Source organism: Dipodomys ordii, unplaced genomic scaffold (genome assembly GCF_000151885.1).
Source record: "Dipodomys ordii isolate 6190 unplaced genomic scaffold, Dord_2.0 Scaffold65, whole genome shotgun sequence".
Classification (NCBI taxonomy): Eukaryota; Metazoa; Chordata; class Mammalia; order Rodentia; family Heteromyidae; genus Dipodomys; species Dipodomys ordii.
Genome location: NW_012267281.1, coordinates 6,763,861 through 6,777,170, shown reverse-complemented (window position 1 = coordinate 6,777,170; position 13,310 = coordinate 6,763,861). Strand labels below are relative to the sequence as shown.

Genomic DNA, 13,310 nt, shown 5'->3' with positions numbered 1-13,310 from the left:
TGTGAGATCCTGAGTGTGATTCCCTCCTCCCCTTGAAGCAAAGGTGCATGTCCACTCATGACCGTGAAGATGTCTGTCACTGTGAAAAGCTCATGTCCCCCATGTGGCTCTTCGCCAAACAAGCCACATACTCCTGAAGCAGATTCCGATTGCAGACTTGATATTCTCCTGTGGTGGACAAGAGTGACCCTTAGGTTCTGCCGCCTACAGGAAGCACTGCTGATAAAGAATACTCCAGAAACGAAATGAGATGTTCTCAAATTTTATTGTTCAAGTTAACATCCTTGCTGTGGAAGCACATACAGTCACAACGAACAATTCACTTCAGTTCCTCCGACCAAGACGTAGGTATGCTTTCTAGAACAGTCCAACCGAATCCACTGAGAAGGTAGCACAGATCCATTAAGTCTCAAAAAATAGACTTTGTAGAACAAATCCAAACATTAACCACACGCCCATCCGACCCCTGCAGCTCAGGCCCATCCCCTCCCAACGCCAGCCAGGCTGCTGCACCGTGGGCGGCAGCAGCCACTTCCAGTCTGCCGGCTAAGCCGCCATCCTTACGTCCACAAGTGCTCAAGACCAAGTATTCCAAGAGGTAACACACGCAAGACTACTCCCGTATCCGAATGAGAGAGCCCCACATTGGTATAAGGAGCCTTCCCCCTTCTCATGAACCCAGTTCCCAACCTGCCACGCAATGGATGCCTGTTGCAAACCCAGACAGACACCACCCCCACCCCCACCCCACCTCAAGCCGCCGGGGCCCACAGCAGCAGCCACGGCTCCTCTAGAACCATAGCACTCATCAAGGTCTCTGGAAGACGCACAGTGATTCCACGAGCCACAGCATCCTGCCAAAACCCCTGACCAACCAACCACACAAGTTGCATAGCAAGCTAACCTGGACAAGGGGTGTTCTGACCTCTGGGCACTTTTCCCTGGAATCTTCTGAAATGTCTCAATACACACATACACACACACACCCCACCACGTGCACACACACGCACACACACAGATCCAACCACACCCAGCAGGTGCCCAGTCCACCCTGCAGTCACGTTTCAAGAAGAGTATGCAAAATAAGTGTTATAAAATTTATTTGTGTAAGCATCCAGACACTTCGGGGTGGGAACGATGATAGGTGGAGTCAACTAGGAGGTCCAGAGAACGTGGCGTGGGGAGGGGTGGTGTGCGTGGCACACACACCGCGTGGCAGGGTTCCACACAAACACTGGGTGAGAGCGCTTCCTCTGGGAGAAACGTAAATGTAATAATTTAAAGCTTCAGGAGACAGATATGTATGTTCCAATTTAAAACACTAAGAAATAGTACCATCAATGACAAAGGAAATCAACTTCGAAGTGTACCAAAAGGGATGGAGAGAGACAAGAGGGAAAGCTGCACTGGCCAAGGTACAAAAAGGAGTGTTCTAGAAGAGGGGTAGGAATTATTATTAATGGCAAACCCTGCAAATACAAAACAAAACCCAAATCACTGGTCACAGAATTCAAAATGTACATGTAATAAAGGCAAGGCAATAGACTCAAGTTATGGCCTATCAAATATTTACTCCACTGACAATTATCTACAGAAGCACGTGGCCAGTGTGTACACAGTGATTCCTGATGCACGCCAAAAGGGTCTCGGTAGAAATGACACTATATACAAATCTGTACACCGACCACCCAGCGCGGCTCGTCTCCCGGGGAGTGCCAACGTACAGCGGGTACCTGAGGTTTCACGTCTTAGTCGCCTATCATAAGCCCAAATATACATTTCAGGGTTTGTTTTCATTTTTAAAGAGACTTTCCTTGAATATATGTGCACTATGGTTAAAATTAAAAACAATAAAAAAATAAAATAGTTGCTTAAAGGGGCAGCCCCTCCTCGCCCCAGCCCAGGCTGCATCTGGCTGTGGCCCAGCGAGGATGGGCGCCTGTGGCGTCCGGGGCTCCGCCCTCGGCGGCGCCTCTTCAGCAGAGTCGGCCGGAAGGCCCTCGTTGACTTTAAAAAGGAGGATGATGAAGAGAAAAGGAAAACCACAACCCGAGCCGGAAGGAATTTCAGTGGGATGAAGTTCCTCCGCCACTTAGTGAGTATCTAGGGAAAACAGTAAGAAATCCAAGTGAGTAACTCCTAGGCCAATTCACATAACCACAATCTTATTTCTTTATAGAAAATTACAAGTCATTAATAAGTTTTTTTTTTAAGTCTGGAGCAAGTACCAACGGCTTCATGAGTGGACTCTACAAAGAATTACAAAGAATCACAGTTCCCACACACACACTTCACAGGGCACTAAAGTGATTAACAGCTAATTCAGATGGACCAGATTTTGATGATGGCCAACCACAAAGGCAGCCCAGGTGCATGTGTGTACAGCTGATGTGTCCCCAGTGCAGAAACGCCTATGGCCGCCGTAATACTGATGTGGCCCGGAAGATCTGTAGTTTCAGAAACACGGTCCAAAGGGGACATCACATATTCCACAAAGATCCTTTCTCCAATGTTTTGTTTTTAAATCTTTTGATTTTCAACAGTCAAAGGTTGTTATACCAGCTGTAAGATTAAGGCTGAGATCTGAGGATCGTAGTTCAAAGCCATGATCAAAGTCTGGACAGAAAAGTCCCTGTGAGACTCTTATCTCCAACTAATCACTCAGAAATCAGAAGTGGAGCTTGACTCAGGTGGTAGAGTGCTAGCTAAGGGCACAAAGAGATTAATGGACAACGCCCAGGCCCTGAGGTCAAGCCCCACAACCAACCCCTACCCCCCCAAAAAAGGTCAATGGAATTGAGACCACACTGCACTATAAAATCAGAAATATTGCCTTTGTAAGCCTCAAAAATAAATGTATGCCACTAGGTAAGAGGAGGCAGTGTTAGAGAAATCAGAAATACACTGAAGTGAGCAAGTAAGTAACTTTCTAATTCTGTTTTCCTTCATGTCTACAATTTTACGTTGCCTTTAGTAGAAAAGGGGGAGTAAGGAGAATCATTTTAAAAACACATTATTGCTCCAAGATTGGAAATAGTCGAGGAAACAATCCTAAACTTTAAATTTAAAAGCTCAACCCAAGTATAGGTAGGCAAAACTACTGGGGAGGGGAGGGCGCCCTCTGCAGGCCATGGCCGGGGCTGCAAGGTAAGCTTCGTGACTGGTCTCTCAGGCACTAGTGAATAACTGCTGGTTGCACAGAGCTGCCTGCTCAGTATCAGGTCACCTCTTGGAAGCTGGAGAGTCCAGTCTGGGCACTGGACTCAAAGCCCAAACCCCACGAAGCGGTTCCATGTGGGAGAGGACTCCTGATGCCCAACAGGCTGCTATGTAGACCTCTAAAAGCCATTCTGGATCTCCAGAGCTGCCTTGTATGCTCTCCAAACCCGCCCCTTTAGTTCACGTAATTCAGGCCTCTGCAGCCTGGAGTCTGCGGTCAGCCCAAGAATGAAGAGCCTCAAGGGGGGCCCGGGTGCCTGGAGGCAAGTACCTCTGCAGCCGCTGCACCAGCTGCGCCACCATGGTGTCAGAAATCCCCGGGCAGGCCTCTTCCGCCAGATAGATGGCTCCCCGCAGCTCTTCTATGGACCCCAGGTTGCCCCCACACGCCTGGCTCTTCTCCTTCAGCTGCAAACACATGCAAGAGGACTGGCGTGACACACGTGCACACGCAGCACCTGCTTCGTACTCACGTGGGCCCTGCCACCACTGTACAGGCACAGAGCTTAGTCATCATGGCCCCAAAGAACTCTGGGAATGGCATGTACAGATGTAGTCCCAGCTGGGCCTGAACTGACCTCCCCTAGCCTTGTCCACTTTGGATTTGGATGGATGGTCATCTGGTCCCAGAAAAGCAGTGTTAGCATCTGACAGCTCCCAGGGCTTCCACACCACAGCGGCAGCCGCCCGGGCTGAGTGGATGGAACAGCGCCCGCCGCGTTCTGTCCACAGTGCTGCCACGTGCTCTCACGCATGCAAGTACATGGCAGCCCCGGATCCTGACAACCCCAGTGTCTTCACCTCTAAGGTCATCCCCAAGTCCTTCCAGGGAGCACCCCCATGTGCAATGTGACCCTGAGCGCCGCTCAGGACCACAGGCCTCCCAGCAGAGCCTGGCGCCCCCTCTGGACGATCCGACGATCCTCTCCCCGTCAGCTTTACATGTGCTCTGCGGGGCATGGGAAACATGGCACTGCCAGACCAAGTGTCACCCCCTCCCTCCGAATGTGGTCGATGAAGGGAGGCACTAAGGGCAGAGCAGGGAAGGGACCGTGGCGCCTGCACTCTGTCACTTCCCAGTGCTCACAGCACAGCCCACCCCTCCACCCACACCTGGTCTCAAAGGAGGAACTAGGAAAGGGTGGAGGGGCAGCCCCGGGAAACACCAAAATGCACTTCTACTGGGGGGGGGGGGGCTCAGGCTCCCCCCAGGGTGTGAGGGGGCTCCAGCACGTCCACGTGGTGGGACTGGGAGGGTGCTGGCGGCACGGGCTGGGCACACACACTGAGCCTGAGATCAGTGAAATGATCTGTGTGTGGCTCCTCCCACAGCAGCCAGTGGGACATGGGGTCCCACGCAGGCTCCTTGAGGCAGCCCCTGGGGAAAGCTGCTGAGTGGGGAAAGCCGGGGAAGGCTGCCCCACAGAGGCCCAGAGCACCACACAAACAGTGGGTAAGGGGCACTGGAGGAGTTCCAGGGGACACGCGTCTCCTTCAAAGGAAAATCGACTTCTCAGGTTGCCCCAAGCGTGCCTGAGGCAGGGACTGGGCCGCACCCGGCCCTATCTGCAGACTTCTCCCGTGGGAGTCACAACAGAAGATGTCTGCCCGGGTGGCACCTCACCCCGGGCAGAGCGCACACTCACCGAGCCTCTTTGTGGCCACGCCCATGTGGGTGGGTGATGCGCCCACCGAAGCAGGGACCTGATCCCCACTTTGCTCCCTCACCGCTCCCCAGAAAGCATCCAGGGATCTTACCTCTGCAAACAGAGGAGAAATAATCGTGGATAGACACTGAGAGAAAGGCCTCTTTGGGATGTCTTTCATCTTGGGAAAGAAAAGAAAAGGCCGTGAGAGGCAGGCACATAAACGCGGGCAGTCACTCAGTAAACGACACACCTGGCGCTGCCCACTCCACAGACCCCCCCCCCCAACGGGACCGGCTCTGCTCCGCTCCGCTCGCTGTGTCTCTTACAAGACTACCAAGTGTAATTTGTAGTCAGAGGCAAGCCCCCCTCAAAGCTGAGATGGCAGCCAGGTGTGCTCTGTGGATGCAGCTGTGCTGTACCCCCCTGCCTCGTGGTGCCTGTGAAGTACTTTGCTGGACAGGGGAATCAGGTAGGTGGCTGTCGGATGAGATGTCTGTCTCCACTTTCACACCTCCACACAAACTTCCAGCCACTTTGGCACAGAAGCACAGCCACTTTTTGGAGGAGGAAGTGCCAGTACTGGGGCTTGAACTCTGCACCTGGGAACTGTCCCTGAGCTTCTTTTGCTTAAGAGTATGCTTAAGACTAAGAGCTCTGCCACTTGAATCACAGTTCCACTTCCAGCATTTCATGGTTATCTGCAGCTAAGAGTCTCACAAAGCCAGCACTGGTGGCTCACGCCTGTATCTTAGCTACTCAGGAGGCTGAGATCTGAGGATCGCAGTTCAAAGCCAGCCCAGGCAAGGAAAGTCCTCACCCCCAATTAACCACCAGAAAACCAAAAGTGGCACTGTGGCTCAAGTGGTAGAGCACTTGCCTGGAGCTGAAGAGCTCAGGACAGTACCCAGACGCAGAGTTCAAGCCCTACAACTGACCCTCCCCTCCCCCCGCCAAAAAAAAAAAGTCTCACAAACTTTCCTGCTGGGCTGGCTTCAAACCATGATTCTGGTATGTGGGCCTCCTGACCCAGCAGGGCTGTTTTAATAAGACCTTAAATATAACTTGTAAATTTAAGCAGTTATAAAACCAATCCATCAAAACTAAATTTTATGTCAGTCCCAAAAGCAGTATATTCTTTTGTAAGACCCTTGAAACTCTGGTGTGTTACACAAGCGAGTCCAACAGGCAGGCACACGTAGGTTCATACGTGAACGTTCAGGCCTAGGGCCACGGAGGGTCAGGGAGTAAAGGTGGCGGTGCCTGGCACTGCAGAGCAGGCCAGCAGCCAGGTCTCGGGTTTAGTGATACCGCAGTGGGGTTGCTTCCAGGAACCCACCCACTTCACAGCAAGCCCTCGGCAAAGAGCCTGAGCCACCATACCTTATTTCTTTCCAACTCCGACGGCTGCAGAGCTCCGTTTTCCAGGTTTTTGGGATCCTTCTCTCGGATGGTGAAGATCCAGTCCCCAGAGTCACTGCCTCCCGATGCCTGGCCATCCGTTTCCCTGAAGGCAGAGACCCCACTGAGGTGTCACAGAGGCCAGCCCCTGCTAACTGGACTGAACACTTGCTGCCCAACCCTGGGGGCCCCCTCCTGAGCCACATTTCACCGTTGTTCCCCACCACTGCATCCACTACAGTCCACCTGACCAGTCCCTTGGGACTTCCCGCTGTCACCCTGTGCCAGTGGCATCTGTACCCATGCTTCCCCAGCATACTCCTCCACAACCATCTGCCTGCCCTTCTGCTGGCCTCTCTCTTGGGCCTCAATTTCTCTCTTCGTGCCCTTTCTTGTCAAGGCTGAAAGCATGCGCTCCTTCCTTCCCTGGCCATGACCCTCTCAGTTACAGCCTTATATGGTCATCTCCACCTTTCATGCCCACCTGTGACCCAGAAGGGGGAGCCTGTTCAGTCCCCAGAACCCTCTCATCATCCCCAACGCTGCTGCAGCGGGCCCAGTGCCCGGGCTCCTCCTCGGCAAGGCGCCACACGCACTCCAACCACTCTGGTTTGCCGCCCTGGAACCTGGGCCCAGGCTGGCTCTTCTTATGAGCCACACAATGAGTAACATCATCTGTTCTCAGGGCTCTAATAACTGCACACACACCCCAGTCCTGAGGCTTGTACGCTGCACTTCATGGTCTGGCCATGCCCCACCTCCCTGTGACCTGTGAAATGGCCACCTCCTTCTCGGCACCCAGGAAGCAGCTCCAAGTCAACACAATGCACAGCAAACATGGCCTCCAGCGCTTTCTCAGGGTAACAGTACCCCCGCTGCCCACAACTGAACAGCTTCCCCTCCTTTACACAAACCTGCCGCCACATCCTGATCTCGGAACCTCCCCTGCTCCCCAGCCTGCCGCCCACAATCTGCCAGCTTATCACCTCACCAACCTCCAAAGCCAGTGGTCTCCATCTTTTCTGTAAAGAGAGGTATCCTGGGGATCTGAAGAACCATTTTGTGTCTGTCCTGAAAGTCCCCACCATGTCTCAGTGTGTGTGTGTGGGGGGGGGGTGCAGGTAGGGTAGGCTGGGGGTCCACCCTGTTAGTCATGACCATGCACCTCCTTTCCCCCCACTGCTCCCCACATGGAAGATCCAAACCCCTTCATCACTCGCCAGCTCCAGAAGCTGGGTGCTGAGCCAGAGCCCAGCATTCAGTGTAGTCTCCCCACACACAGCCTCTCCCACACCAAGGATCTACCAGAAGGCCAACAGGGGCCCACAAAATATACTCAAGGGTCTGATGATGTACTTTAGGAGGAGGAAGTGTAACAAAAGAAATGGAAGCCAGGTCAAGCTCTGTCACACTGCTGCTATTCAAAGAATCTCCACAGGCTCCACGAGAGGCTGAAGATTCCTATACAGGTCTTAGGGGTGCGTGTGCACATCACCGTAGACCCACCTGACCCACATAAGGGACAAACCGGATATCTGTGCCCCAACGAGTGAGCGGCAGCGACAGCCGCACACCGGCAGGCCGGGCAGGGACTTACGCATCCGAGTCCTCGGAGCTCGAGTCGTCATGGCTCTGCTCGGCCTTCCACCTCTTGTACCTGTCGATCAGCTCAGTCAGATAGGAGGTTTTCTTTGCATTGCGGATTATAAACTTGTGCTTCAGCAATTCCTTAGCGGTGGGTCTCTGGAAAACATGCATGTGGCCAAAGCGTGAGCTGAAGCTCTTTCTAGCTTACCCCCTCAACCCCGAGGACAGACTGCCTCAGAACATCACACACAGAGACATCAGCATTGGGCTCTGCTTCCAAGCTTTTCCTGAGGCCTCACGCTTTACCCAGGCACAGACTTGGGTCACAGAATAAACCTAATACTCAGTACTCAACAGGGTCCTCAACATAGCTCGAACCTGGCTATCAAAGCCAAATGACCCTCTCCCGAATACACCTTTGCAGAACCTGCGCGCGCGTGCGCGGTCGCTCACAGCTGCTCAGAACCTCACAGAAGACAGGAGAGCGCGGCGGCCCACGGCGCCTGCGCAGAACCTCACAGGACACGGGAGCATGCGGCCATCCACAGCACCTGCTCAGAACCTCACAGAAGACGGGAGAGCGCGGCGGCCCACGGCGCCTGCGCAGAACCTCACCGGAGAGCGGACACGGGAGCATGCGGCCATCCACAGCACCTGCTCAGAACCTCACAGAAGACGGGAGAGCGCGGCGGCCCACGGCGCCTGCGCAGAACCTCACCGGAGAGCGCGGCGGCCCACAGCGCCAGCGCAGAACCTCACAGGACACGGGAGAGCACGGCGGCCCACGGCGCCTGCGCAGAACCTCACAGGACACGGGAGAGCACGGCGGCCCACGGCGCCTGCGCAGAACCTCACAGGACACGGAGAACCCGGCCGCCCACGGCGCCTGCTCAGAACCTCACAGGACACGGGAGAGCGCAGAGGCCCACGGCGCCTGCTCAGAACCTCACAGGACACGGGAGAGCGCGGCGGCCCACGGCGCCTGCGCAGAACCTCACAGGACACGGGAGAGCGCGGCAGCCCACGGCGCCTGCTCAGAACCTCACAGGACGCGGGGGAGTGCTGAGGCTCATGGCGCCTGCTCAAAACTTCACAGAACACCGAGAGCCTGTGCAGAACCTCACAGAACACAGGAGAGTACGGCAGCACACAGCACCTGCACAGAACCTCACAGACCACAGGAGAACCCGGCCTATGCAGGGCGCCTATGCAGAACCTCACAGGCCACGGGAGACCAGGCCACCCCCAGAGCCTGCACAGAACCTCACAGGGCACAGAGGGGAGCAGCCACCCCCGGGTGCCTGCGCAGTACCTCACAGGGGAGTGGGGCGACCCACGGCGCCTACATAGAACATCACAGGACGCCCACTTAGGTTAAGACTTACCAAGGGGTGTCCTGGTCTATTGCTGGCTGTGCCAGAAAAGTCAGACATAAAACAAGGGCTGTGGGGCGCCTGTGGCTCACGCCTGTAATCCTAGCTACTCAGGAGGCTGAGATCTGAGGATCATGGTTCAAAGCCAGCCCAGGCAGTAAAGTCCATGAGACTCTTATCTCCAATAAACCACGCAGAAAAACCGGAAGTGGCGCTGTGGCTCAAGCGGTAGAGTGCTTGCCTTGAGCTGAAGAGCACAGGGACAGAGCCCAGGCCCAGAGTTCAAGCCCCATGACCGACCAAAAAAAAGGGGGGTGGGGGCCTAAGGTAAGCACCAAGACGGTCAGATTTCAGAAAAATGTCCTGATTCCAAGAGAAAAGAGGCGGAACTATGCAGCAGTGGGTGCCGCGGCTCCCCATGCGATGGCCAGGTGATTGGTACATCTATCACCCTGTACCCTTGGTTCTTGTTTCCTAGAGCATGCAAGCTGGAAACTGATGAACACCAAGTAGAAATGAACACATTAAAGATCCACTACCATTATTTTCCAGACTAGAAGTTGCCATTACTAAAAATAGCTTTATCGTTTAAGTCTGATCTTCCTCTATAAATACTAAAAAATTCATGAGTCCTTATGTGGTAACAAGGAGACTATTCTTTAGGCTCAATGCGGCATGAGATGACAGAAAATCTAAAATAAAATAATCTTTAAAAGGGAGAAATGACAATAAAGGCGTATTTGCAATTCAAAGAAAGCAAGCAGGGTTGGAGGCAGCAAGCTGTATGGGACAGGGCTGGGAGTGGTGAGGCCATGCAGGGCAGACTCACAAAGCTGGGCTCCTTGTTCAAACAGGCCTCCACGAACTCCTTGAGGGGCTTGCTGTAGCTTCCTTCCAGCGTCGGGGGATTGTTCTTTGGAATGAGGAATAAAACCTTCATGGGGTGCAGTTCCGAGTGGGGTGGCTCCCCTTTGGCCAGTTCTATGGCTGTAATGCCCAGGGACCAGATATCTGCCTGCAACACAAGAGCAGCTTGAGGGTGCGGACAGAGACTCATTCAAGCCAATACCTAGGAAAAGAAAACACATCTGTCAATGTATAGCTGAAGTTTTGGAAAGGGTACTTGTGGCTGATGGAGATGTAGGCAAAGTGTCTACCACAGTACCCAGAACTTAAATGAATAATGTTTCAGATACACGCAGAAATAGAAAATATTAATGTAGAGTACCACTGTAAGTCCATCGCACAAGTTTAATTACTTAATGTTTTGTCATACAGAGACTGGATTTGTTGCCACAGTGTATTTTGAAATAAACTACCCATCAGGAGACACCGCCCTAATAGTGTGGTACTGTGAAAGCATTTTACTCCTCGGCACGTGATGTCTGCCTTGCAGGCAGGGGTACGGCAGCAATGTAGTCTGTGCAAACCACACTTGACTTCAAGTCTGGACCTCATCCTGGGGTCTCCACACAGTCACAGCTGCCACCACTCCCAGGCAGCACTGTGATTAACCAGAGGGGCAAGGCTGCCAGACCCAGTGCTCAGAGGTTAGGTGGAGTCCCTGCATTTTCAATTCAAAATGGGTTTATCAAGGACTATCTTTTTTTTTTGGGGGGGGGGAGGGGTCAGTTGTGGGACTTGAACTTGGGGCCTGGGCAGTGCCTCTGAGAAATTTTGCTCAAGGCTAGAACTCTATCACTTTGAGCCATAGCTCCACTTCTGATTTTTAAGTGGTTAATTGGAAAGTCTCATGAGAACTTTTCTGCCTTGGCTGGCTTTGAACCACTATCTTCAGATCTCAGCCTCCTGAATAGGATTACAGTCAGCCACCAGTGCCCAGCTGGAATTTTTTAGTAGCATGTAACAATTAAATTTCCCCTATTACAGAAACCTCACATGCCAATCAATGGGTAGGTTGTCCAAAGCTCTTTTCATTGAGAACAATCCATGTGCCACCCTTCCTACTGCCCTTTAGGCTTTATTTTTCACATAGTGGTTTTTGTTTTTTTCTCAGCCAGCCCCAGACCATGACCTACCTGCCACCTCTCATGCTCATACCCAGATGTTCTTTTACATGTTTTCATTAACTTTTTTGCCTGGATAGCCTCATCCCCTAATCAGCTGGCCATAGTTTTTACAACAAGCTCAAGGCAAAAGCTACAAGGATGGTAGCGGGTCCTTTCTGAGCAGCAGAGCAGTACTTTCAGGCAGCAGCTCCTGAGTGACCTCAGGAACCAGCCATTCCTGACAGCCAAGGCCCTTTTTGCCATGGCAGCAGGGTGGGAAAGGGTATAGAACATTCTAAATGTCATGACAGCATGTGGGACAAAACAAGCTGCCTACTAATCTGAAGATGTAATACAACTTATTTAAAACTATACATAGAAAACAATTCTAGAAGAAACCCTCATCAACTCTCTAAAATCAAAGGGAAAAACACAAGCAAAATACAAACATGTATATTTCTGAGTCAAAATTCTAGGCTATTCAAAACAAAACTGGTTTTAGTAGTTTCATGTGTACTGCAAAGTGTGTAGCACAGAAGTGGAATCTAGAGGCATAAAAGACATTTATGCATGATCTAAAATATCCAACATTACACATGCTAAAACAAGTCCAGTGTCACCTGTCTCCTTGTTCCTATCACTCCTGGCCTCCTGCTCTAGGCCTGAGGTCGTGAAGGGGAGGGTTAGGAGCAGGGAGTACTCACAGGAGGGCTGGCTTCTCTCTCTAGGACTGAGATGATATGGGGGAGGGGGAGGAATAGGGTTGGGGGGAGGGAGTCCTCACAGGAGGGCTGGCTAGTGGCTGGATTCTCCCACAGCTTTAGCAACATCACTATTTCCCACCCACATAGCTCCTACTGCAGGAAGATGTTTCAGGCTCAGTTTACTCGGTGAATGGAGTCTACAACCCAAGCAGACTTTCCCTCCCCACAAGTGGTCTCCGCGCAAATTGACCTAAGAGCCAACCAAGGCAAACACTGCAGCTGAGCATGCATGCTCAGATACCAAGCCAACCATAATTAGAGCTGTTGGCCAGAGCTACGTTCGATGAATGGCAGATAGGGTGTGGCTCCTGAGTAGCTAGATAGGCCCCACCAGAGACAAGGTTAGCCCCGTGCAGCCCCACCACCTGATGTGCACACTGCATGCTTCCAAGCCAGCAATCCAGCAGTCCACATCACGTGACACGTGTCTGCACCTGCTTTCACCTGAGTCATGAAGTATGATCCAAGCCCACAAACAGCTTTTGACAAGTCAGTCAAAGGCAAGTATTAAAAGGGTGAAAAGGGGGATGTACTTTTTCATGCTACCTCCTTACAAACTAGCCAGTGTTCCTGCAATCTCCAGACGGTATCTTCATCTAGCCAACCGATCTGGACCTCACCAAGCATCTTCTGCAATGGTGACAGAGAGGCCTTGCACCAGGACTAAGTTATCAGCACAGCTCACAACACCAGGAAAGCTCTGGAAGAAAAATTCTAGCAGATACTGGAACCCTAACTATACAGAAGGCTGAGGCCTTAAGTAACTCACTTCCAAGCTGATCTGGGCAGCAGTCTAAGAGACTCAGTCTCCAATAAGCCAGTAAAAAGCTGGCTGGAAGCATGACTTAAGTGGGAGAGGGCTAGCCAAGCAAGCAAGCTGAGCAAGTACAAGGCCCTAAGTTCAACAACCCCCAGTACCACCAAAGAAAGAAAAACTGTAAGCTGGACTAGACATAACTAAACTGGTAGAACACCAGCCATGAGTAAGAAAGAGTTCAGGCCCTAGTAAAGAAAGGAAGAAGCCGAGCGCCAGTGACTCATGCCTGTGATCCTAGCTACTCAGGAGGCTAAGATCTGAGGATTGAGGCTCAAAGCCAGCCTGGGCAGGAAAAATCTGAGACTCTTAACTCCAAAAAACTACCAGAAACCAGAAGTGGTGCTGTGGCTCAAGTGGTAGAGCACTAGCCTTGAGCTGAAGAGCTGAGGGACAGCACGTAGGCTCAGAGTTCAAGAACCAAGACAGGAAGGAAGGAAGGAAGGAAGGAAGGAAGGAAGGAAGGAAGGAAGGAAGGAAGGAAGGAAGGAAGGAAG

At 52.3% G+C, this 13,310-nt stretch overlaps 1 protein-coding gene across 1 annotated transcript in view; it reads right to left on the bottom strand.

Moving 5' to 3' along the window:
* Positions 1-246: 246 nt before the first annotated feature.
* The window catches only part of Stk24 (serine/threonine kinase 24), a 35,521-nt gene continuing 22,457 nt past the window's right edge, over positions 247-13,310 (bottom strand). The window contains exons 5-10 of the mRNA XM_013023008.1: positions 10,056-10,241; positions 7,864-8,009; positions 6,249-6,372; positions 4,978-5,046; positions 3,491-3,627; positions 247-2,103 (exon numbers count right to left, since the gene is read on the bottom strand). Coding sequence (XP_012878462.1) covers positions 2,067-2,103; positions 3,491-3,627; positions 4,978-5,046; positions 6,249-6,372; positions 7,864-8,009; positions 10,056-10,241 — 699 coding nt within the window. The 3' untranslated portion in view covers positions 247-2,066. The remainder of the gene's footprint in view (positions 2,104-3,490; positions 3,628-4,977; positions 5,047-6,248; positions 6,373-7,863; positions 8,010-10,055; positions 10,242-13,310) is intronic.